A 27,343-nucleotide genomic window follows, 5' to 3' on the forward strand; every position below is an offset into this window, starting at 1 on the left:
AAAATGGGGCTAACAGTTTTGTTAATGGGAACAGCAACTTCCCCAGGGACGGGCACAACATTCTGACACAACAGTGATGCTTTCCCTGTTCCCTTTCCCAGGACCAACAAGAGTGTCTCTCTCTTGCCTACTGAGGGGACCCCAACAGAAACAGAGGATGTGGCTAACTCCTAGCCAATAGTGCCTGTAGGTGCTACACCAGAGGTATGTATGGTAACAGATGAGTGCTCTGAGGTATAACAAATGGCTATAGCAGAGTTCCCCACCTGCAACTAAGGACAACTGCTAGGATGTTATGGTGGCGAAGGCTGTTTGCTTAACTTTTTCTACTTGTGGCTGGAAGAAGGACAGGGCATGGGGCCAACATTTTGCTCAATGGTCAAGCCAAAATAGTGCCTCTTTCCCATGGAAAACAAGCAGCAGAAGTCAGTAAAACTTAAAATCTTTAGAAGTCACTTTCTTCACATAAAAACATAGTAAAAAGCACTTTAAAAACTTTCCCAGCCACCAAAATTAAAACAAATGCACTTTATCCACAGAAAAATGCTTTTTCAAGTACTTTAAGCAACTTTTAAAGGACAAAATGCAATCTCACTTAAAAGTACAAGACAGTCTCATGACACTCAGGTAAAAAGACACACTCCTAGCTTTAAAGTAACTTACTTGAATAGGAAAGTATTACTAGATAAACAACTTTTTTTTTAAAAAGTGGAAGTTTTTCCCCCCCTCAAACAGAACTTCCCTGCCCAACAAAGGAAAAGCACAAGCTGACCAATGACCCTAGAAAGCCTCAAAGGAGTGTACTCTGGAGGTAGGAAAGCTCTGAAGGGCTTGGCACCCACGCTTGTCTTTTTATGTCAGCTCATCTCATGTTGACTAACGGTTTGGGTGCGTGGATGGTTCCCTGAAGCTTTGGAAACTGTCCGACTGTTATATCCTTTACAGGATATAACCAATACAGCTTGGGCTTCTTCAGCAGTGATTAATACGATGAGCATCAACAGTGTCCAAATTCAATTGTTTTAGCTCTTGCAAACACATATCCTTCCTCATTCTGTTCCCCAGCCTCATTTACATTTAACAATACAGTACCCTTTCTATCGCTTTATTTTAACATCCTCTCTGAAACATTATCTTTTTCTACTTATGCTTCCTCTGACCTTGCTCAAAGACAATCAACCCAATAACACTCTGTAACATTAGATTTTGCAATGTCAAGTAAACAACCCATTTTAATGTTTCCTTCTTCCACTTTACTTTGTTCATAACTTTTAAGAGTCCATCACCAAAGGCCCCTTTCCCCACAAAAGTGGCAACACTCTGACTGCCCTCCATATTGCAATAGCCCTCTTTGTAAACAATACATTTTGCAAATTAATAGCTTTATTATCTTCTATTTTAAATACACCTAGGCATTCCAACCTGCAAGTAATATCCCTACAGTCCATTATTTATTTGTTTGTTAATTTTTTACTTTATTTACACCAAATATTTTCTCACAGTTCTCTTCAAATACTGTTCTAACACTTTTTTGAAACAGAACTAATTATAAACTGAAAGTGAAGTTGTGCAAGTCCTACTTACATAACAGCAGATGCTCTGATTTCTTCACTGCTGCAGTATCCTATGGGTAATGTCCTACCAAGGACACAGCACCAGGTCCGCTTGTCAAAGCCCTAACTCCCCTGCTTCTCACTCATTTTGTTTGATGATAGGCTGCACCCTTTTTGGAGGAAGTATGTCAGCAACCAGAGTGAGGCAAATCTGCAGGACTTTTCTACCCAGAAAAAGGAAGGAAAATTCATCCAGAGTCAACAAACAAAAAAAATCATCCAAACAATAAAATCTTTAACAAAGGAGGTTGAGTCTCACCTCAACTATCTACAAAGGGGGGTGGTGGGTGGATGTGGCGACTGCAGCTTTGAAAAATTTGAACATCTATTGTTATGGGTAAGTAGGGCTTACACAACTGTACTATGTTCTTCATTCTAACTTCTGCAGTAGCCTATGGGTAGATTCCCAAAGCTTACCCTACCTGGGAAGGGGAAATAAGGCTCCAGAAATCCTTAGAGAACAGGCCAAGCAAAGTCTTTCCTGGATCTAAAGAAGGAAACCAGTTTGTAATGATTTGTAATGGTATGAATACAGGACCAAGCTGCTGCCTCTAGAATACTACAAGTCCACTCGTTCCAAGTATGCCATTGAAGAGGACAAGGCCCTAAGAGAATGTGACTTAAATTTAACTGGAATAGCTATACCATGGTGGGAAGGGAAAAAAATATAGCAGAGGACAACCATCTGGATAAACTCTGTTTAAACACATGGACCCCTGGCCTAGGAATCAAACAGCTATTTGGCCTTCCTAAAGGACTTGGTTCTTTCAAGGAAGTACCTGAGCTGGCTGTGCACATCCAGTGTATATATAATCTGTTCTCCCTTGTTTTTTGGCTCTGGGAAGAAACCTGGCAAACTATGGCTTGATTCATGGTAAACTCATAAACAACATTCAGTATGAATGAAGGATTAGTGCAGTGCATAATGCAGCCCTATCCCTTAGAAAACCAGACCGGGTTCACACACCATTATAGCTTGCATCTCAGACATTTGCCTTGCAGATGTCAGATCAACAATTTAAATGGTTTTCTGGGTAATGAACTGCAGGTCAGACTGAAAGGCCAGTTCAAAATGAGCTAAGATCAGTTTTTCTGGAGCAAAATTGACATCACAAGTAGGAGGAATTTGCTTATGAGGGGTTCTCATGTGCAATACTCCTGTCAGAAACTGTTTGACCACAAACATAGAAGAAAGAGGGGAACCACAGGCAGAAAAGCTGAGTTGGCTACAAAATGCATCTTAATGAAAGCATACAGCAAACCATCTTTAAGTAGTTCACACAAATATTTGAGAACCAAGGGGTGCTACTTGCCACCCCTGGGACTGACAAGGCACCAGCTAGAAAATGTATTCCATTAGCTAACCTAAGACTTTCTAGTAGTAGATTTTCTTGCTTCCTTTAGTGCCCGCTACATGTTTTCATGAAAAAGGTGCCTAAAAGGTATTAAAATTAAATTACCCAGGTCGTCAGTTATAGTTGACTGATGTTGGTGTGTTATCAAACTCCTCTTGTACAGTGTAAATAGAGCCAGTCTGTGAAAAAAGACTGTGTTTATTGCCTTTGGCAAATTCTATAAGATGGGAAAAATAATTTTGCCTAAAGGAAGTCATCACAATGATTTTTGATAATTCCTTCTGAGTCCTTAGAATTGCCTTAGAAATCATTGAAAATGACGAAAAAACATATAGGAACATTCCCAACAAAGGGAATGATGGAGCATCTGTTCTCCATACTTGGCTGCAAGGATACCTCAAACTGACTTTTTCTAGTTGTCTGTATTGTAAGGAGGCAAACAGATGTACATGAGGTGTCCCCCACATCTGGATGAAGTCTAGGAACACACCTGTATTGAATTTCCACTCATGAGAGCCTGTTCAGGATCTGCTGAGTCCGTCTCCGATAATGTTTTGCTCTGATGGAATGTAAGAGGGATGAAGAGTCATAGAATACACTTTAGGCAACTCCCAATGCATCCCTGTCAACCAGCATAGAGGGTTTGACCTTGTTTTCCCCTTTTTGGTGAGATACCACCTTACTGTGGCATTGTCTGTAACCACCTGTAAAGGTCTTGGATCCCTTAGACTATACAGAGATTTCAAAGCATGAATCACTTTCAGATTTTCTGTGATGCTTATGTGCTTTGGTTAGTCCACAGAGTCCCACAGTCTTTGCACTTTTACTGCCATGGAAACTGCACCCCAAGCATTATCTGAAGATTATGTCTGGACAGACTGAACTGAGGTTGTAAGAGAGAAAGGGAATCCTGAATTGAAAGTCATTTGATTCCTCTACCACTGCAATTCTAGCCTTCCAAACACCAGCATGGGGATATGGAAGTCCAAGAGGTGTGGGTGCAGTGTTCAAGAATTTTTAGGTACCACTGAATTTTTCTCATGTGCATTCTAGCAAGTGATATCATGAGGATCATGCATGCCATGATCCTAGAATCAAGAGAAATTCTCATTCTGAAGTCTGAAGCTGTTCAGAAAAGCTCAAAAAGATCTGCTGGTAAGTTATTATTTCTTTTAGAAGGGAAGCCTTTTGCTTGAGTGGATCTATAAGACATGAGAAGGTGTGTGACAAGACTTTTGTAGGTTCACGTGAAATTCACGTGAAATTCCAGATGTGACAGGAGGATGGATAACTTTGTTAAGGAATTCATACATCTGGGATTAGACTCTGCAGAAATAAGCATGTCGTATATGCATGGACAAATGTGGATGCTCTGCATTCTGCAGACAACCACCACTAGGGCTAGACACTTTGTGAACACTTGAGGTGCAGTGAAAAGCTAAAAGGTAATGCAAAGTACTGAAAATGTGATCAAGATGCAGAAAACATTAGAAATTAAACTGTGAGCAATGGGTAAGTGATGGTAAAGATCTCTGAGATCTACTGTTACCTGGAAGCAGAGCTAGCACTGACTGAAGGGTCAACATCTTACATATTGGAACTTTTGCATAAAGGTTGAGAAAAGATATATCTAACACAGTTCATCATATGTGTGCCTTCTTTGGTACTAAAAATATCCTGGAATAAAAACCTTTGCTCTTATGATTTGTAGGCACTGGTTCTATGACCTCTGCTTCTAAGATATACTGCAGCACTAGTGGAAACAGGTCTGTCTGCTTTGGTGGATGTAAGAGAATTCCTCTGAAAGGAGAAGAAGAGTCCAGTCACTGTCAAGTAAATCATTCCTGTATCACCTTCAACACCCATGTGTCTGACACTTTTTAACCCCAGGCTAAGGGGTTGAGTGTCAGTTGGTGTGAGAGACATAGGTAAACTGGGCAGGAGGTCTAGGTAATGGGATCAGATTCTCAGCAAAGTCATTCATTAGCTGGAGCTTGACTCTTTTTGGGATAGTTCCTTCTTTTACTTGGTTTGGAATAGTTATCCTACCCCCATTTTCATTTTGAGGCCTGCTTGTCATTGGGCTGTGATTTCTGTTTATTCTGCCATCTAAAGGATTGAGAAGCAGTCTTGTCAGGGTAGAACCTGGATACCTGAAAAAATCCTAGAGACTCCATGCATCGGTTTACATCTGTCATCCCACTGTTTCCTGTGACCTATGCAGCTGCCCAAATGCCAGATCTGGGCTAAATGGAGAATTAGTAATTTCAGACTTCAAATCAACAGAAAAATGCTGATTACACAACCAAACAAATTTTCTCAACATCACAGCAGAAACTCTAAGCATAGTATCAGCACAATCATACACACGTTTCACAGCATGTTTAGAAACTTGAGTCAAGTCAGAAACAATCTGATTTAAATAAAACCTGCCTTCTGGAGATAATGAAGCAGCAAAATCTTCCAACCTATAAGCACATTTTAACAGATACTGCCACGTATAGCCCTGATAATTCAAGATCCTAAAGGCTAACACAGTAGTAACAAACAGTCTCTCGTTTGTCTAACCACTTGTTTTCCTTACCACTTGCCTTTCTTACAAGAGTACTAGGTTACAGGATGTCAAAAATTTCTTCTTAGTTGTTGCTACTGGAGTTACTGTAGCATGGACAGCTGACAGTTAAGAATGAAGACATTTACAATCAGGACAGCCTACTCTGCATGTCAGCTTTCTTTGGAGCCGTAGTCAGTGAATCAGGAGACTTGCAAGCAGCTTTAAAAGTCTCTTCAAGAGCTGGCAACATGGGAGGAATAGGTGCAGAATTAGGTACCTCATCCTCAAACAGATCATAAAATCTGCCCATTTTTACGGTAGCCCGTTTTATTCCAAGCAAAAAGATTCCTGAGTCCAGCAACAGTCTCAGAAAAGGAAAAAAACTTGTCTAGGATTAACTTCAGGTTCACTATCTGAAGAGTCAGAGTTCTGGGCAATGGATTCCCGAGGAGCATCACCTCTGTCTGTCAGAATCCTCATCCGTGGAAAACACATACTTTTCTATGGCAATTCCTGCACTAGAAATGTGAAAAAGCAAACAGCCCCAGAAATGACTGACTCCAAAACACTCAGCCAAATATATAACACCTGACTTGTAATGTATACAGAAACAATCTGATCATCTGCCTGTAATTAAGTTGTTTCTTTTTTGTAGTATCCCTCATGGAAGAATTGCCAAAGGACAGTTTACTGCCCCTAGTAAGAGGTCGCCTTCCTTGGACAACTCCTGTTGGTTCTCCCATACCCATAAACAGGTTCTGGAATAGCCCCTAGGGACATGTCTAACTCCCGATCCATAGTGGCTATTACTGCTACACCTGAGGGAGTTGAAGCAATTGGTAAGTGGTCTGGGGAAACAACTTTGGCCATGCCAGTGTAACTAACTGCAGGCTGAAATAATAACTGCACATTTTTTTTAGGTACAAGCAGAGTGGAAGAAGCAGGACCAATGATGTAGCCAAAGAAGAAACCTGATTACTTGGACAGTAGCAGTGAGTAAAGGTAAGTATTTACTAGTAAGCACCAAGCACACTTTCTTTCTTCAAACAAAAGCAGTACACTAAAAACTGTATCATCAGTCCTTACATTTTTTGCCAAGAAATATCACAGCACATTTACTAACTCAGAAATGAGAAAACATTCTAATTCTGTTAAAAACAGTAACAGGTGAAAAAAAATATTCTGACTGTAAAAGGACATCTCATATACTTAATATATTTATAAAATCACAGTTTCCCACACACTTAATATATTTATAAAATCAGTTTCCCACACAAAATTGAAAAACAATCCAAGTAAACAGAGCAGAAGCACATAAAATTCCAGACAGAAGCCGGAATTCTTAAGGTGGAATACCACAAATATATTTTTTTCTTGTAAGTTAAGGTAGAGCAGAAATAACACCAGAAATTATTCAATATAATAGTTATGAGAGGAAGGGGTCTCCAAAAAGGGGACTTATATGTTATGAAGAAACTTTTGACTGACATTCCTGTGGAGCCAGGCAGATACTTCTCCTCAAGCCGGCAGAAAAATTCTAAAGACTCACACTGGTTGCTTATAATCTTCTCTTCAAAAACTATGCAGTCTATCAGCAGCCAGACTGAATGAGTGAGAAGGAGCGGAGTTACGGGTTTGGCAAGCTGGATGGGTGCTTTGTCTTTGGCAGGACCTACCCATAGTAGACTACTGCAGCAGTGAGAATGAAGATCATCATCCATTCTCTCTCTCTCTCTTTTTTTTTTTTACAAAAATAGAAGTTTAGCATTAAACAATCCTTCTGTAGTAAATGGTTTATTTTCCATGTATATCAAGAAACAAACATTTGGGCTACATTCTTAGATTTAAAAGTAACATTACGAACAAAGAAAGTTTTTTACTAAAAAAAAAATACTAACTATATGTTTTCTGTGGAAAAATCTAGCAAATTTATTAAATATTGCTAGAAAGACAAGGCATCTTTAAAATGGATTCTTGCCAGTGGTCTTTATCATTCTAACAAAAACTTGCTTCTTTATAACATGGGTTTCTGCTGCAGCGACAGCAGAATATATTCTTCCGGTATGTCTCACATGTATAATGTCCTTCACAAACACTGCATCATCATGTGCCACATGTCCTGGACTGTCACAGCTCTCCTTATGTCTTCCCGACATCATCTGCAGCACAGACTCACTCATGTTTTTATCATCCAAATTCATGACAGTACATTACTGAAAGACTAATCTACACACACTTCAGCTGCACTTAAGTTTCATCTTTTGTTATAATCTTTAATAACATTTCTTTTGGTACTGTATCTGGTCACAAAGTCATTATAACTACTCCAGCACTCTTATCTACACAGACTTCTGCCTCAGCATTCTCTTGGAACTTAACTTTCTGTAATCTGCACTCCTCACTTGAAAAATAGTACGGGAATTGCCCTAGTACCCAGGCCAAACTTCCCACAGTCTATTTAAATGCCACCTTAGACCTTTCATGAGAACAGTCCATTCTAGTGAGGGTACCCCCTGTCAACAAAAATAAATTAATGATCTTTTGCAGTCTACATGTGGAGAACAGACGTTTCTCTTCAGACTGAAAAGACTTTAGCATCTTCTACATGCAAAGCCTTTGAATCTAGCTTGAAAAGTTCTTTAACAAGAGCCTGCAGTTCAGGTCCAAGAATTTCCTGCATAATATCCTCTATGACAGAGTTTTGTACTGTGGCAGGTATAAGACAGGGTATCAGTTTGAGCTTAATCTTCAGGATCTTAAACAGTACAGGCTTTTCTGCGCCTAGAAAGACTGAATTTTCTTCCCTGAGGTTGAGTGTAAGTAATAAATATGTATCAGTTTACTGTGATGAAAGTGCCAGTGTGCAAATTCGTGAATTCACTGGTAAGGAGAGCTTTTTAATGGATTCCACATTCTTCATTGCATATGTTTATGCTTAACTTTTTTTTAAGACGTCCCTTGATTCATTGAAAACTTCTTTCTAAATTTCTTTACTGATTTTTGGTGGTTTTCAGTTAAAATTGACTTGCCTGAATTTTTACAGCAGTGACAGTTTTCATCATTGGGGTTAGCCCATAAACAGCATTAAAATGTATTCATTCATTCATTCATTCATACATACATACACACATATTAAAGCATTTCACTTACTCGTTGCAATCATATTTATTGATGGTTGTAATAGTGGTATTTAGGTAGTAAAATAATGTGTGAAGAAGGATCAAGCATGGAAAAAACACATCAGGAAAGCATAAGATTCATCTGTCAAAGTAATGAGAATAACTGGTTCCAGCATGCTCCAAATCAACAAATAAAAGCAAGTGATGCAAATACCTATATCAGTGTACATCAGTGCAAGCTTTACGTGGCATATGCATAAAGGGAAGGAAAAAAGCCTCTTTTTTAAATGCAGGTCAGGAGAAATAAAGTATAAAGTGATCACTACTGCTATGATTTACTGTTACAGTGACTATACAAAAGGAAGATACTGTTAGCCATCAGTGCAAGGCACTGCACTCCTGAAGCAATGACCATGGAATACTAAACACAACCTGAACCAACAAGAACACATTGACAGAATGACATTGAGGGCCAAGAATTTTTTTTTAAATAATAAATCTTTCAAAGGAGAAGAGATTCATGACAGGAAGTGTTACTGCTTGTATTTTACAGGGCTCTGTACAGTTCTGGAGACTATACATAGAATGGGAGACAGGAAAGATACAAAGAAAGCAAAAAAGGATGATAAATGGAATGGGCACAATGAATTATGAGAACAAACTGAATAAGCTAATGATGTACGCGCTGCAGCAAGGGGAAGACAGCATGTATAACACTGTGCTGATTGATAACATGATGCAGCAAGAATGCTGCAGTAAAAAAAGAAAGGGCCATGATGGAGGTTACAACTAGCAGCTGATGAAGGCCCCCTTTAAATCATACATGACAACACTTTGCTTCAGTGAATGGATGGCAGACAGAAGGAATAGTCTACACAATGGAGTTGTGGAGTACAAGGCAACAGAGGGATTCTCCAAGGCATGAGATTGGTAGAGGGAAAAGAAGTGATGAGATTTGTTGGGTGGAACCTGTAAAAAAGAGACAGACCAAAAGATTTTGTCTTCTGCCAACAGTATACAACTCTCAGCACCTTAGGGAAAAGTACAGTCATGGCAACATCTTGGCTTCTCCAAATAATGCTACAGTTACCTCAAATTCTCCCTCCGGGATATGCTGCTCTATTAATCCTCGCATCATTCTAATGACACCCTTTAACTTTGATCCAGTGTACTGGCCACCAGGTGACACAACAACAAGTGGCAGTGAAGACAGTTCATCTGCAGTCACTATGGGTAGGTCTGTCAAAGGAAAAAAATAAGTAAAACACAAAAAGAGAAGCTGGTTAATATGTATAACTGCATTTCTGTAAAAACTATACTTGTAAATTTAAATCAAATCAATAGTTATTTTTGTAAATGTGTTTATGAATTAAAGATAAACCATACTTTTTCAGAGATGACAGAACAATTTACATTTAGTGCACAATTTCCAAGTCCTTTCCATCATTAAACCAGAAACTACAAACTTTTTTACTGTACTTTCTACTTATGTGGTAAAAGAAAGGTGTACTAAGCAAAGCATTACAAATGATAATGTGTCCTCATGTGTAACAGCAGTCTGAAATAAGTAATACACCTAACTGTCTGTGTCATAAGTTAAATGTGGCACCAATGTATAAAAATACATACATTAATTTAAAAAGAATGAAAGAAATCAGGTTCTTTCCTAAAGGTGATTTCTACTGGATGCAGTCAAAATGTCTAACTAAACGGTCTTCTGCATTTACCATAACCTTTTATGTTGAAATTGACACAGTCCAGTTGGTAGTGGTAATGCTTGTTAAGCCTGAAACTTAATTACGGTTTTCAGTTTTCTGAATGAGTCCTTAACCATAACCTTTTATGTTAAAAGTGACACAGACCAGTTGGTAGTTGAAATGCCTGTTAAGCCCGACACTTACTTAAGGTTTTCAGTTTTCTGAATGAGTCCTTCCACAGTTTCATACACATTAGGAAAAGTCCCAAGTATCACAAATCTAGGAAATAATTACTCATATTAAGGGTAGTCATTCTAAATACTGCAAGAGAAAATAAACTGCAAATGTGATATACTGGCTAGAGAGACAAGATGGCTTAGTGGTTAAGGTCTTTGCCTCCCGTGCACAAGGTTCAATCCTGACCTCCAACCAATGCCCGTTTGGAGCTTGCATGTTCTCCCGGTGTCTCTGTGGGGTTTCTCCCATGTCTGAAAAACATGCTGTTTCCATCCCAAAACTCACCAATGAATGGAGTTGTAGGCAGCAGCGCAGACTCTACATGGTGCCCTATGGGGGAAGAGTTGTATAGAGCAACCGCCTTGGGCATCTACTGTGGTATACAGTAGCCTCAAGATAGGAGAACATGGACCACAGACTGCGCACCACCGTGGCTGGCTCAATGGTGCAAAATATGGCTCTAGGTGATTCTGTCATGTTGACTAATGTCGCCAAAAATGGGCATGGGTAGTTACCAGTGATAAGTGGGCTGAGGAACCGATATACTCTGACCCACACAGGGACCCCTGCTAATAGTGTGGAGGGTCATATGTGCCCCTACTGGCCAGTGTGTGCCCACCATAATGCCCAGCAGCTCTGGGTCAATAAGCTACTGGCTGGCTGGGTTACCTGGGATAGCTCTGTTGAGTGAAAGTTGGACATACAACGAACCAACCTGCCAAACATGAACTGAGAATTGCTATGCTTAATGTAGGTTCACTAACAGGAAGAGGATGACATGATGATACAGAAGAGGGTGGACATTCTATGTATCCAAGAGACGAGATGGAAGGGCAGTGCAGCAAAACCACTTGGCTTGGGATCCAGAGTCTACTACTCAGGTGGAGGACAGGCTAAAACTGGTGTAGGAATTGTGGTGAGAGAGAGGCTTCAGAAGGCATTAAGGGATATCATCAGAATTAATGACAGACTCATGGCAGTCAGACTCCAGTGTAATGATAGGGCAGCATTCATAATCTCAGCCTATGCCCCATAGCTGGGTCATGATAGTGAGGAAAAGAGTGCATTCAGACAGCAGTTGCAGGATCTACTAGATAAAACAGGACGACATGAATTGATGTTGATAATGGGTGACTTGAATGCGTATATCGGGACAGGCAGAACAGGATATGAGGACTGCCTGGGTCCACATGGGTGGAGCAACAGGAATAAAGAAGGAGAAGCCATTCTAGACTTCTGTCTGGCAAATGGCTTGATAGTAGCCAAAATATGGTTCAGAAAGAGAGACAGTCGCAAGATCACATACAAGAGTAGTCAACATGCAACTTGGGTAGACTTCCTCCTAGTAAGGAAAAGGCACTGGGGTAGAATCCATGATTGTAAAGTCATCCCCAGTGAAACAGTCGGCCCACAGCATAAACCACTAGTTGCCACAATCAGCTGCAAGCAATGGTCAGAAAAAGCTCTAAGGTCAACAGAGACCAGGCTGAAGACCTGGAAGTTGACTGGAGAGAACGTACAACAGTCCAAGGAATTACTCAGGGCTCTAGCACCCCAAGAAGAACAGGAAATAGGTGGAGTTGAAGAAGAATGGCAGCGCCTAAAAACAACATGTGTTAGGACTACAGAAAAGACATATGGCCAAGCCAGGTATGGAAATAAGGTACATAAGAAAAGCTGGTAGTGGAATGCAGTAGTACAGGAAGTCATCAAAAGAAAGAAGGCATGCAGGAAGAAGTGGGAGATAGAAAAGTCTGACCTGGCTAGGAAGGACTACTGGTTGGCTAACAAAGAAGCTAAGAAAGCAAAGAAAAATAAGTTATGTACTCACCATAATGTTCCATCGGAGTAGTTGTACTTCTTTTGTCTTCAACCTGTGGGTATTGAGATCTGGATCGGATCCGAGATGACCGCATCATCAGCATCTGATCAGAGCTCCAAGCTCCTCCCCCTACCCATAATGCCCCTCCATCTCCTTCCTTTCCTCAGATCAAGTTTGCTGAATCAGAAACATAAGCCCGACCCACAGAAACCTTACCATTAAAGGTTCAGACAATCTAGACCAAGCATAAGCAGGAGAGCCACAAGTGTGCACCTCTCCCAAATACCAAAATAACAAAGGCAGTGGTAATCTCCAAAATAATGTATGTGTTAGCGCTTTCGTTGAACAAAATAATCCAACTTCTTCAGACACAAAATACAAACAATTCATTCCTTTTAAAGTGTTTCAACAGGAAATAACATCAACAAGAAAGGATATCACAAATAATCTAATTACACATAAAAAGTACTTATAAAGTGCAATATTTATATAAAATGTGAAAAGCTAGTATAAATATTTTTCTATAAAAATCATTATAAGTATAAAAATCTTTATATATATACAAATATTTACCTCCCAAACAAAAAAAGTAAAATCAACTTTTTACCTTTCAAGTGCTTTCAACTTTAAAATACATTTGAAAGAGCAGTCAGTGCTCAGTGAGACCAGGAAAAACAGAAGCGTTTAGTTTAAGCTGCCAATATAATTCTCTTCTTTCTAAAAATAATCGCCATGGACTACCCCTTTTATTTTTTGTCACTTGCTCAACAACCATATATTCAAAGGAACGACCCACATATTCCATGACATATCTAGCCAAGGTGTTATTAACATTACGCCTGCCTATGCTGTACTGGTGCTCATAAATTCTCTCCTTAAGGCGCCTCTCAGTCTTTCCAATATAAAAACTGGTACAGCACTGGCATAAAGCAATGTAAACAACACCAACACTCTCACAGTTAAATCTGCTTTTCAGATAATATATGGTGTCAGCAATACAAAACCTGTTTGACACCTTTATAAGATGGCAACTTCTACAGCACCCACATTTAAACATACCAAATCTAGCACTATGATAAGAATTTATTAGAAAATGCAAATGTTTAAGGTTGGGGCCACATCTGAAAATCATACCAGGACCATTGGCTAACTTTCTTTCTAACTGAAGCATCTTCTGTCAATAGAACACAAGTTTTAGCAAGTATATTCCTCAAACGTCCAGCATCTAAAGAATAAGGGGTGCAGAATTTCAATGTATAATCAGTGTTGGTATCAACCTCATCAAAAATACCTACATGGCTGGTGTCAGTAGTCGTTGGTTCTCCATTCAAGAGAGGTTTAAACCAACCCGACAAAAAAATTCACTGAAGCCTCAGGTGGGCCGCTACCACCACCATGACTTTGGTGAACACCCTGGGGGATGTGGTGGACCAAAAGGTAGGGCCCTGAATTGATAATGATTGGCCCCCAGCCAGAAGCGAAGAAACCTGTGGTAGTGCCTGTTCATTTTGACGAAATAGTATGCGTTCTGGAGGTTGATCGAGCAAATCCAATCCTCTGCTTGCAGGTAGGGCAGAATGGACTGAAGTGTGACCATCCAGAACTTCTCCTTGGCTACTGCCAGGTTCAAATTGGACAGATACAAAATGGGTCTTAGGTCCCCCGTTTTCTTTGGCACTAAAAAGAACATGGAATAGATGCCTGATCTGGACTGATCTAGGGGAGGCGGGTTGGATGACTTGCTTTATTAGCAGCTTTTTTATTTCCTGTGCTGCTTCCTCTCTTTGTGCAGGTGGAACATCCATGAGGAGTTTCAGTTGATGAGGTGGGGCTACAAACGGGACGGAATAGCCTCTGTTTTTTGATTTTTAGTACCCAACAGTCTGTAGTAATGGACTCCCACTCCACTGGGTGTAAAGAGAAATGGCCTCCGATTGCCTCCAGAGGTGAGCAGTTGGGCAACCCCTCAGGGTTGTTGTGCAGGTCTATCCGAGAAGAGTTCTCGAGACCTGAAATTCCTCAGCCCCCTTCTGCCTTTTGGCCGGTGTCTGTCATAACTCCCTCTGCCTCTGGGGGAAGAAGAGTCCTGGGTGTCCCAGGAGAACTGAGATTTTTGGAACTACATCCTTTTTGCCCCTCGCTGATTCCTGGAGAAGGATCTTTGAGGGGTAGAGAGTCAGATCCCAACGGCAGACAGTGTCTTCTTGTCCTTCTCACTCTGGACTAGAGTCTCAAGCACGGACTTCCCAAACAAGGAAGAGCCATCATAGGGAGCATTCGCAAAGGACACCTTAAAAAGTTCTGAGAACTGACATAGCCAAAGCCAGGTATGGAGCCTCATGGCAATGCTGGACCCGGCAACCCTAGCAGCCTGTACCTTGGCATGGGAAAGGAGACACATGGTCGTATTCGCCACTGCTTTGAGAGTGGCCATGCGTGCAGATAACATTTTCATGCTCTCTACCGACATGGGCTCTGGGACTCAAGTGACCTCCTTGACCAAGTCTCGCTGAAGTCTAATAACATGCACCAAATAGTTCTGCGTCTTTCTGGAAAAGGTGGCTGAAGCATACACTCGCTTCCCCAGATGATCAATTGACCACGACTCTCGGTCAGGAGGATGGACCGTAGAGCTCTCCTGAGCGAGCTCTTTCTTGGTGACAGCTACCACTATAACATCTACTGGGAACCCCTTATTCCAGACTCTGTCTTGTGGGGGGGTCAGGACTTTAACAAGTCTTTTCAGAATGGACTCCATTGTGTCCGGTTCCTTCCATGCCCTAGATTAATTAAGGTCCACCAGTGGATCAGTGGAGGGGAACACCCAGGAAGTAGATGGGCCCATGCCAAATGCCTCCAGGAACACAGACTCAATCGGGGTCGGTTTTTGGCTGGACCACCCCCTCTCTTTGGCGTAGCATTTCCATGATATCTCCAAAGGAGACATCCTCACGGGGTGACCTGGGGGAACCTTCTCCTTCTCCCAAGTCTGTGTCATCTGTGAGAGACTCTGGGGAGGAGTCCAAGTGCCTCCTTTTAGACGTGCATTTGCAAGGGACCTCCTCACTGGGACTATCTGTGGGGGACTCGCAAACGGGGGGATGTTCCTTAATGGGTGCTCCCTGGGGCACATCAAGCATGGGCTGTCCCTGAGATGACAGGATGGTCAGAGCCATACCCAGAACCAAGGGAGTTGGGGCAGATTCCAAAGAGGAGATGGTAAGAGGCCTCAACCCACTCAAGAGGACCCTCTCCACCACATCGAAAGCTGAGGGAGAGTGAACATCCTGGGAAACAAACAATGGAGCTGCTCTCCTTGGATCTGATGGGAGAGTCGGAGCCCAGCCCACAGGTGCCAAGATGCAGAGGGAAAGGCTGTGCTCTGACAAACTCGGAGCCGACAGCACCCCTTCAGATACAATGCAGAGACAACGGGTCCAAGAGCTCAGATGCGACACAGTCGGATCTGACTCACTCAAGGCCATTGTTGGAGTTGAGGTACTAGGTACAGTCGTCACCGGCCCTCCAACCCTGAGAACTCTTGGATTCCAGGACTCCAAAACCAAGGGCCAGATTGGAGAAGGAGTGATGGGGGCGAAGAAGGGCTGAGAACTCCTCGCTCTGGATCTTGGTGCGGATAAACTTCTGCGTCATCCTGGCCATCTCTGATTCACTTAGACTGTGAGTGGAATGAGACGATGAAGCCACCGACACCAGCTGGGAGTGCCGGTGAGGGGAGGCTCTCTAAGGTGGCTGAGACACCTTTGGCTCTGATGAAAACCTCTGAGAATGGAGAAGAGGGGTGCTGGGCCTGGGAGGAGGTTTCAACTTAGATGGAGGCCCTGACTACACCGATCGGTCAGGGGACCACTTCCTGGGCCTATCTTTGTGCTTCCTGTCTGAATCCAAAGGCCTAGAGATGCGGGTTTGAGCCCCGGAGGCCTGGGAGGGAGAAGACATGGTAGCTGCCGCTACAGTGGAAGACGAAGCTGGGACAGCTGTCCCCGATGCTAAGAGGCCTTTCATCATTAACTTAGCTCCCCGGTCTTTGAGTGCTTTGGGATTAAAACCTGCACAAATTGCCCAGGCTGTGTCTACATGGGTCACACCTAAACAAACACCTAACAGAGTGTGGCCATCAGGCGGGGAAAGCTTGTGGCCACACTCTGTCCATTTCCTAAAGACAGGCTTCAGTACATCTCCCATGTCTAATGAGGGACACACACACACACACACACACACACACACACACACACACACACACACACACTAGCGCTAACTGGGTGGAGAGGAAAGGGGAACACAGGGAAACACAAACATTAACTTTTTTTTTTAACCAACAGTCAACAAAGGTGTAGGGGAGGGAAAGGTAAAAATTTTACGGGAAACTAGCTATCCAAGAAGCTGAACACTTACCAAAAAAACACTATACACTTCGAGCTCGAGACCATGTTGCTGGGCTGGAAAGCGGGAAACAAGATCTTTGGAAAGGAAGGAGATGGAGGGGCATTGTGGGTAGGAGGAGGAGCTTGGATCAGATGCTGGTGATGTGGCCATCTGGGATCTGATCTGGATCTGAATACCCACAGGCTGAAGCTCAAATGAAGTAAACTACTTCACATTAGGGCATCACAGGCACTATACCAACTTCTGGAAAGTAACTCAGTAAGGGGCACAAAGAAACTATATCAGGTTGCAAGGCAAAGACAGAAAGATAAAGAAGATATTCAGACACCCTTCATAAGGGGTGCCAGCAACAACCTGCTCACCAGTCCAGAGGACATCAAAGGCAGATGGAAGGAGTATTTCCAGCAGCTTCTGAAAGAAGAAAACCCCACAGAAGCTGTACTGTCCCAGAAACAGCCTACAATGAGAGAGGAAGAGGAGCCTACCCTAGAAGAAGTGAGAACAGCACTAAGGAAGATGAAGCCAGGGAAAGCAGCAGGCTCAGATGAGGTCACAGCAGATATGATAAAGATGCTGGGTGAGATAGGGGAGAAATGGCTCCTGAGGGTACTAATGGCAGTGTGGAGAGAAAGGTGTATCTCAGATGACTGGAGAATAAGCATACTCATGCCACTGTACAAGAATAAAGGGGACATCTACAACTGTGGGCAACAGAGTGGCATCGCACTCCCATTACATTGCATGAAAGTTCTGGAGAGCGTGATTGATAAATGGATACGCACAGTAGTAGAATTTAAGATGGGAGATGAGCTCTCTGGATTCAGATCAGAATGCAGCACAATTGCCCCGACGTTTGCATTGAGACAGATACTCAAGAAGAAGCTAGAGATGAGGAGAGAGTCCAACTGAGCATTCCTGGACATGGAGAAAGCATACGACAAGGTTACAAGAAAGCTGATCTGGGCAGTACTGCAGTGGTTTGAAGTCTCAGAAACATTGGTAGAATTAGTGCAGACTATGTACAAGGACCCAATAACTCAAGTACGAAAAGTGTTCGGTCTCACAGAGGGGTTCCCAGTGGGAGTGGATGTACATCAGGGTTCAGCTCTGAGTTCACTGCTATTCATACTGGTGATGGACTACATTAGCAAACAGGTTGGAGGGGACAGATCAACAAAGCTGCTGCATGCAGATGATGTGGCAGTACAGGCAGACTCTGAGCTAGAACTTCAGCAAAGGATAGAATAATGGAATGCAAATCTGAAGGCAGGTGGGATGAAACTAAGCACAGATAAGACGGTGGTAATGACAGCAAATTGGGGAAATCTGAAGAAGCTGAGAATAGAGACAGAAGGGAAGACAGTGGAACAGGTAAACAGCTTCAAGTATCTGGGAGGGGTAGATGAGGAGAAGGGTAGTCTGAATAAAAAGGTCAAAACTAGAATCAGAGTGGCTGCAGCCAACTGCCACAGAGTATCAGGTGTAGTCTATGACAGAAGAATGTCAAAGAAGCTGAAAAGTAAGGTGTACAAGACAGTGGTGCAACCAGTATTACTGTATGGTACAGAAACGTGGGCAGTAAAGGCAGAACAGTCGAAGAAGCTAGAGGCAATGGAAATGAAGAGCCTGAGAAAGGTGGCAGGATGCACACTGTGGGACAGATGAAGAAATGAGGACATAAGAGCAGAAGCCAAAGTAGCGCCAATTGCAGAAAAGATCAAAGAAAACAGATTACGGTGGTTTGGGCACATGTGTAGAAAAGCAGAAGACAATCTGATGAGGAAGATTTAGGACAGATGTAAGTAAGAGGAAGCGAGGACATCCAGCAAAGAGGTGGATGGATTACGTGAAGAAGATCTGCAACAGTGAAGCATGAGTGTTGAAGAAGGCAGGAGTGTGGCACTGAATTGAAAGAGTTGGTGACAGCTAACATGATACTCCGACCCCATGTAGAAAAATGGGGGCTGATGATGATGATGATGATGTGATATGCTCTACATAAGAGGAGACTAATGAAGTGTCTCAGTCTTCATAGCGCTAGTTGGATTATCAGCTTCCTCTAAGGATGGTCTGCCTGGCAAGGCTTTTTTATGTTACCAGCAAGAAAATGCACTCTGTGGGCTGTGACTTACTTCAGACATAATATATGCAGCACAAGTCAACTCTTGTGTTATACATTTAGAATCTGAAGCCATTGAAAGAAGCTCTCTAATTTCCAGCAAAGGACACAAATATAATGAGACTGTCCCCAAAAGGATCCTGCCAACTCAGAAGCTATATTAGGCCAGTCTCAGCCACACCAAGCTATGGCATTATATATGTCTCTTTCACAGAGAGGGGAAAAAGCAGCATACTGCTGCACTATACAAGACCAGGCTCCGCTAAGAAATCCAGTGACATGAATTCCTACTGCAAGTATATAACACAATATATGGTACAAAATGCATAGCTAGCACACTTTGACCCCCAGTTAGTAGGACCTGAGACAGACAACAGTTTAATCTACAATACTGACATGGTGTCCAAACATAGATAAACAAAGAACCAAAAATCAGCCTGACAGGTTTAAAAGTAGGTAAGGTCAATTTTTCAAGAACAAAGTTGGGATCAGTGGGAGGAGAAATTTGCTTTTGAGGGGGTCTCATGTGCAACACTCCTTTCACAAACTGTTTGACCACAAAAAGAGATGAAAGAGGGGGATCCATGGGCAGACAAGCTGAGATGACCACAAGATGCGCATTGAAAGAAGCATATGAAAAAAACCCACTAAGTAGCTCACACAAATATTTCAAAAACTGAGGGCCAAAACACTTTTGGACTTCTATTATTTGCTAGGAACAAATAAAACCTCTTCTACCTGTAAACACAGGATTTGCTAATTGTAGGTTTACTTGTCTCCTTAAAAACCTGCTGTACATCCTCATGTATAACAAATATTAAACAAACAGAATCATACTGGCCGTCAGTTGCAATTGTTCTAAATTGGGGTGCACCATTTGCCCATAATGCTGTATGAGCAAATCCAGTCTGTAAGGAAGCCTTTGGTGATGGCTCTTGGCCAACTCCATACAAATGGAGAACGGACAGTAGTGTAAAATAATACCATAACAGTAGATGCTCTTCACTTTTGCAGCATTCCTAATGCAAGGGATCTGCTGTTAAGGATAGACCAACATCAGGATAGTATATCAAAGCTTTTAGAATTTATAGACTTCGTACATCATGAGTATGCTTCCTGTGCAAGGCATAGGACATAGGTTCATAGGTGTGTACTAGGCTAATGGCCCTGGAGCCTTTACAAGTTAAGCCCATAGGGCTACCCTGGACCGTGCCACCTGACCTCAGTTCCCAGTGCCTCTGTAGAGTAGAGCCACTGGAGTGATCCCTGGGGTGAATTTTCTATTTCCCATCCACTCATCAAGCTTCTCTTGAAGAGGGCCAGTGAGGTGCTCTGTTTGACATGGGTCTCTGGGTTATGAACCTGTCCCTCCAGCTTGTTCTGTTGATTGTGGTAATGAGGTTGAGGTCTCTGGAGCATGTGGTGCGGAGGGATTGGGATTTCTTTAGATGCAGCATTTCTAACAGAGCTGGGTCAGACATGGCTTTGTAAGTCAAGCAGAGATCGCCTCAAAGTAGGTGATATGAGACAGAGAACAGTTGGAGTTTTTTGAGTCTGTCCATATAGGACAAGTGTTTAAGGCCTAGGATCCTCTTTGTGAGGTACTTTTGCAGCCTCCCTAGTTGTTGCAGGCGTCTAGTGAGGTACATGCCAAATGGGGCATTGTACTCAATGATTGGCCTAATGAGGGAAGAGTACAGGGAGACAATGAGCTCTTTCTTCCTGGATTAAAAACCCTTAGTAATGAGATGTGCCACGTAGAAGGACTTTCTGACTACAGTGGCAATGTGGTGGTCAAAAGAGAGGTTGCTGTCAACTTGTGTTCCAAGATCTCTTATAACACCTTCTGTGGTCAATGGTTTACCATCGATGTTTTAATTCATGGGAACCGGGTTTTTCCCAAAGGGGATGATGGCATATTTTTTTGTCATTGAGCTTAAGGTCATTCTGACACCAGTCATTGGTCTCAGTGAGGCCTTTCTGTAGGATGTCAACATCACTTGGGGAGTTAATAATAGCTCCCAACTTGCAACTGTCTGGGTAGTGTGCCTGCCAAAGTTGCTTCATGTTGGCCTGGACTTCAATGAAGTAGATACCAAACAGGAGAGGATCCAGGACCGAACTCTGTGGGACTCCACTCGTGATTGGTCGGCAGTCTGACTTGGAGTCAGCTACTTTCAAAATGTGGGTTCTATCTGTGAGCCAGTTTGCAACCCACCTAGTGATATAGGGGTTGATGCCTAGCTTAGTGAGTTTTTCTATGATTCCTGAGTGGGAAATGGTATCAAAGGCCTTGGTTGCATGAAACACCTTGTCTTCATTCACAGCTCTGGTGACTGACTCAAAGAAGTCAACCAAGTTGAGCAGGCATGAGCTACCCTTCGCAAAACCAAACTGTGTGAGATCCAGAGTTTGGAGATTCCCTGTATCCTTGTTTATTAGATCCATGATGATGTTTTCCACAGCTTTGCATATGAGACTAGTCAGGCTAATGGGGTGACAGTTCCCAAAGTCTGTAGTCGCTCCTCCTTTGTGAAGAGAGATGACTGTAGCAGTGTGCCACTCAGTAGGGACAAAGCCTGAGGTGAGGCTGTGATTGAGCAGGGCACACAGGTGAGGTGCCAGCTCACTCTGCAGTTCATGTAGAACACACCCAAGGATATTGTCAGGTCCCACAGAAGCTGTATTCTTGGCCTTGGGCAGTGCTGTTTTAACCTGTGCAGCAGTAATACTGGGTGCCTGGCAATCTACAGGTATTGTGATTGGTCCTTTGGTGGGGGAGAGAGGGGTAAAGTTGGCACTGAATCTGTCAGCCAGTATATTGGCAATACCTGTTGGCTCGGTATAGGAGGTACCATTGTGCAGTAGCTCAGAGCAAATCGGGGCATTGCTGTGGAGATTCTTTACAGAGGGTGGCCTAATGGTTAAGGTCTTTGCCTTACAAACACAAGGTGCAGGGTTTGAGTCTCACAAGGGAAAATTGGCTAAGCTTAAAATGGCTTGCAAGGGCAATTAGCCTAGTACTAATCTATGAACCTATGAACATAATTAAGAAGGCCTTGTTGTTGTCTTTACTAGCTGCTGCAATTCTGTTTTCATAGCTAGCTTTAGAGGATTTGATGAGAGATCTAAACTTTTTGTTGAGGCTGATAAGGGAGTTTTTCCAGTCTTGGGACTTCACCTTATTCCACATCAGTTTCCTCCTTCTGTTGTAGAGTTTGTTTATGGCAGAGGACTACCGAACTGGCTTCTTTTTTTTTGGAGGAGAATATCTTGGTTCTATTGGGTGTGATGAAATCCATGCATTTGTGTACGTGCTCGTACAGTACACTGGTGTATGATTCGGCGGTCATGCAACTATTCTCCATTTGCATGGGTGCAGTAAAGTTAGCCACCTCTGTTTTTAGCAGCCCAAAGTTACCTTTGGAGAAGTTTTTCATGGTGGTTACCTTTGTGTGTGTGTGTGTGTGTGGGGGGGGGGGGGGTTGATTTCCAAGGTGATTAGTTTGTGGTCGGAGCTAATCAGGGAGGAGTTGACTATTGGTGTAGAGCAATGGTCGCCCATGTTAGTAATGACCAGGTCAAGGATGTTGCTACCTCTAATGGGGGTAAGAATGAGCCTGTCCAGGGCATTGGAATTAATGAATTCCAGGAAACGTTGGGCAAATGCAATGGTACATGTGTAGCTTTCCCAGTTAATGGAGGGGTACTTGAAGTCACCCTGTATGACAGTGTTAGGTTGGACCCTAATATTCTCCAGGGTGCTTAGGAATGTGTAGTGTGAGTCTTGGGGCATGGTTGGGGACCTACTGCAGGCTATGACCTGAATCGCTGTCTTACCCAATGTTAGCTACACCTGAAGCATCTCTGATGCATTGTTTTGGGCTACCAGTCTGGAGGTGTGTAAGGAAACATCACTGCCTTTGGAGCTTCGGTCCAAGTTCTGGGGTCAAAAGGTGTCGAATGAGTTATGGCCTGGTAGTGCAGGGGTGCTTTCTGCTGCCTTGAACCTGGTCTCTGTTACGACACAAATTTCGATGTTCTCCATTTTAAGGAGTGCTTCAAGTGAGTGCATTTTGAGATTTAGACTTCTACCACTGAGCAGCATGACCCTCAGATTGCATTTGTTTGTAGCTGTTACACTGGTAATTTGGTCTTTGGAACACTGCCTAAAAAAAGGCATTATAGGGGTGGCAAGAGCCTTGGCCAGTATCCGGAAGCCCAGGGATGACAGATTCAGGCAATCTCTGGCAAAGCATCGAGGTCTGTCAATCATGTCATCCCAGGCAGACAGTCACTGGATCCCCTTAGAATGACACCAGAAACTTAGCCAATTTTTGAAATCAATCATTGTCTGCATGTACTGTGGTATCATTATGGGTGATGTTATGTACTACAAACCTCAGAGCTGAAAAGCCCCAGGAGAAACAGAATGTACTTAGGACTAAGAGGAACATGTGCATCCAGAAAGAGGAAAAAGAAGGATCCCTGGTCAGGAAAGCAAGAGAAATAGGGCAAAGCAAAAAGGGTGATGAGAGAAGGAATGAATACTGAAACAGTGAAGAGAAGAGAAGAACATCTATTGTTATGGTAATATTTTACACAACTGTACTATGTCCTTCCATATCACTGTTGCAGTATTCCTGATGTAAGGGAGAGTACAAAAGCTCAAGAAGATACCTGGGTGGAGGAAGGCACTGAAGACCCTGCTAGAAATCCATGAAGGATAGTTCTGGTAAAGCCAGCTCTTACTCTGGAAACAACATCCAACGTGTAATGTTTGGTGAAGATATGGACAGAAGTCGAAGTAGCAGCCTCAAGGATGTAATTGGTATCCAGTCCTTTGAACAAAGGCACCAGAGAAAGCAACAGCTCTGGTAGAATAAGCCTTTACAGAGGCAGAAAGACATTTACTATGTAAGGAGTAACAAAAAGAAATGGGCTATGGAAAGAGGAAGCAAACTGTCAGATGGAACCTGGTTTGTCCTGAAAAGGAGGATTCTGGGAAGTTGGAGTCTAAGTAGACTTACTTGGAGGTACATGCCTAGAACCCATCTTATCTTTGGGTGGAGGAACAGACTGTCTATGAACAACAGCAGCAGATCTGGAGCAATAATTCCTCTGGAACCTGGGGATAGTGTTTTTTGTTTGTTTCTGAACAGTGTGCTGTGTGTTTGTTTACTATAAGAGGGGGTGGTGTTATCACTTCTTTGTTATCTGATATTTAATAGCCTAGAGGTATTCCTCTGTACTTTAAGTGCTAGCCACAAAGTTTGAGAAATCATTTTATGCTCAACTCATGAGAGACTTGCTTGGCTACAAACATCTGCATTAGAAGCTGAAGCTAATTGAAACTTGCAGTAGTGTATTTTAGTAATCTGTTAAGTACAAAATTGCAGTTTTAAAAGTACTGTATTTTCATTTTTTCTGTTTCCTAATTGTGTGTTTCTGAACAGTGTGCTGGGTGTCTCTCTGCAGTTAGTTCGCCACCTTCCCTCCCTGTTCCTGTGTTGGTATTAGTGTTGGTGGTTCTGGAATTGCCCGCCCCTCCTGTAAGTCTGTATTAGAACACTCCTCCTGGGTCCATCTCACTGGCTCACTTAACCGAGTACAGTGAGATCATATTCTGAGTCTAGTGTTCACTCTACTTAATACAGAGAGAAGATTTGAGAAGGCCAGCCCACTTAGGTTCTTCCTTCCTCTCACCTTGCAAAAAAATTGCACTTTATTAATTTGCTTTTACTATATTCGTCTTTTCTCCTACTTTATTTTGCTTTTCTTAAAAGTACTCAATTTTATTTATTCTGCTGCATTTATTACTGCTTGGTAGTAGCTTGATTAAATTGTAACTGTTATTCTAAGTCTTTTGGTTTAAGCACTTGGGCTTCATACAGACTGTTTTACATTAAGAAGGTTTGAGGTCTGCCCTGTTGTGGCAGGACAGGTAGCTTACATCCTTCTAAGCTGGGAATTGCTGACTGAAGGCCTGGTGCCTGCTATTCTAAAAGTGTATTAGTTCTGGCTTACGCACTTGGGCTTCAGGCCAGTTATTCTACATTAAGAAGGTTTGTGGTCTGCACTCTTGTGGGAGGAGAGGCTGGATTCTGCCCTTCTGAGCTGTAAATTTCTGGTCACAGGCTTATTGTGCCTGCTTATTTGAACTGTTTCTTTCTGAAATTGGTGGGCTTGTTGCTGTAGCATAGACCAGATTCAGGCCTGCTGAATCTAGCTTTGTTTGTATAACTTGAGCACTGATCCAGGCCATCTTTCCTGGAGAAGGTTCCCCTGTACCCTAGTAAGCAGGGGTGTGCAGTTAGAACTTGTCTGATTGAAGACTGCTGGGAACAGGGCTCAGTTTTGAGATTTTTTTCTGCAGTTAGAACTTGTCTGATTGAAGACTGCTGGGAACAGGGCTCAGTTTTGAGCTTTTTTTCCTGGTTAATTGGGTAACTTGTTTAAATCAGTTTGTTCGTTTTCTATTGTTTTATATGTACTCTTCAGTCCAACTGGTGAATCTGGGCATTTTGTGGCAATGTTACAACTGCTTCATGTACACAGACAACCCCCTCCTCCAACCACCAAACACTAATACATGCGAGATATGCAATTATACAGCCAAACTGGAGGCTAAGCTCTCTCAGCCCAAGACTGGATCAGACAGTCAAGAGGAGAAGGGAAATACTTGCATCACACCACCAGTCTCACATAGACCCATTAAAGCAGCACTGGCAAAAAACACACATAAATACATGAAGACATACTCGGAGGCTCTAAATAAAAATCTGCAAAACCAACAGAGACCTCCAAAGCAAACATCCAAGCAACCTCCACCCCCCAACACAAACTATGAAACACATACTTCACAAAACCAGTGTGCCATGCAGTCACAGCCCTTAAGGCAAAATAACATACTAGTAATAGGTAACTCTATAGTCAGGCACACTGATGTCCTACTCACTAGGCTGATTAAGGAGAGGGTTACTGTTAGCTGCCTATCGGGTGCCAGGATCCGCCACATAACATAAGCACTCAGGTCACTCCAGAACAAGTACAAATATGACTCTGTCATTGTCCATGTTAGTGTGAATGACCTGAGCCGAACCTCCCTGGACTACATGAAAAGAGACATGGAAGAGCTCACTGATCACGTAGCCCAGGCTGGTATGACCCTGAGTAGCATCCTGCCCTCACCAAGAATGATACCACGGTATAAAGAAAAAATTCTCGATTTCAACAATTGGCCAAGTTTCTGGTGTCATTCAAAGGGGATCCAGTGTCTGTCCACAGACGGCTTGCACCTGTCACCGTTAGGCTTTCGAACACTGGCCAAGGCTCTTGCCACCCCCATAGTGCCTTTTTTAGGCAAGGCTCAAAAGACAAACCCACCACCGTAAACAGCACAAGTAACATAAAACTGAGGGTAATGCTACTCAATGCCAGAAGTTTAAACCTCAAAATCCACGCACTCGAGGCACTCCTCAGTATGGAGAAAATTGATATATTTGCAGTAAAAGAAACCTGGTTTAAGGCTTCAGAGAGCACCCCAGCACTACCAGGCTACAACTCATACCATACATTTTCGGACACAGAACCGAAACCGAAATACAAAAGGCGGGGGTGTATCCATATTCATCAAGGATACTCCATATTCATCAAGGATACCCACACCTCCAGGTTAGTGGCACAGCACGATGCTTCAGAGATCATCCACATGCAACTAACAATGGGCAAAACTGCAATTCAAATTGTAGCTTGCTACAAATCACCCATCATGTCCCAGGACCCCCATTCCACGTTTCTAGAAACACTGGGAAAGATAAACGTCCTACAAAGCACCCTAATATTGGGTGATTTCAATTACCCAAACATTAACTGGGAGAACTACTCAAGTACTAACTCCCTTGCCCAACATTTCCTAGAATTTATAAACTCAAACACCCTGGTTCAACTGGTCAACACTCCCACCAGAGGTGACAACATATTGGACCTGGTCATCACCAATATGGGCGACCAGAGGTTAACCCCACGCTGGTTAGACCTGACCATAAACAAATCACTCTGGATATCCACAGTCTGCCCCCACCCCAGGACAAGAAAACCACAGTGAAAAACTTTTCAAAAGCAAACTTCACGTTACTTAAGGCCGAAGTGGAAAGTTTCAAAGCCCCCATGCTAAAGGATAATACTGTCCAAGCTGCAAAATCCTTTACTAATGCATTCTACGGGCACCTTAAAGAATGCATGGATCATGCCATCCCAAGCAAAACCAAGACTCATTCCTCCAAGAAAAGGAAACCAGTCTGGTGGATTCCTGCCATAAACAAGCTATACAACAGAAGGAGGAAACTAATACAGAAAAGAGTAAAATCCCAAGAAGGGAAGACATCCCTGATCAGTATCAGCAAGAAACTACGATCCCT

At 42.7% G+C, this 27,343-nt stretch overlaps 1 protein-coding gene across 2 annotated transcripts in view; it reads right to left on the reverse strand.

Moving 5' to 3' along the window:
• PTPN13 (protein tyrosine phosphatase non-receptor type 13) overlaps positions 1–27,343 on the reverse strand; it is a 1,949,788-nt gene that overhangs the window by 203,289 nt on the left and 1,719,156 nt on the right. For both annotated transcript variants that reach the window (XM_044079819.1, XM_044079818.1), the window contains one exon: positions 9,732–9,880. In XM_044079819.1, the coding sequence (XP_043935754.1) occupies positions 9,732–9,880 (149 nt within the window). The remainder of the gene's footprint in view (positions 1–9,731; positions 9,881–27,343) is intronic.

Source organism: Protopterus annectens, chromosome 8.part0 (genome assembly GCF_019279795.1).
Source record: "Protopterus annectens isolate FY-2018-M chromosome 8.part0, PAN1.0, whole genome shotgun sequence".
Classification (NCBI taxonomy): domain Eukaryota; kingdom Metazoa; phylum Chordata; order Ceratodontiformes; family Protopteridae; genus Protopterus; species Protopterus annectens.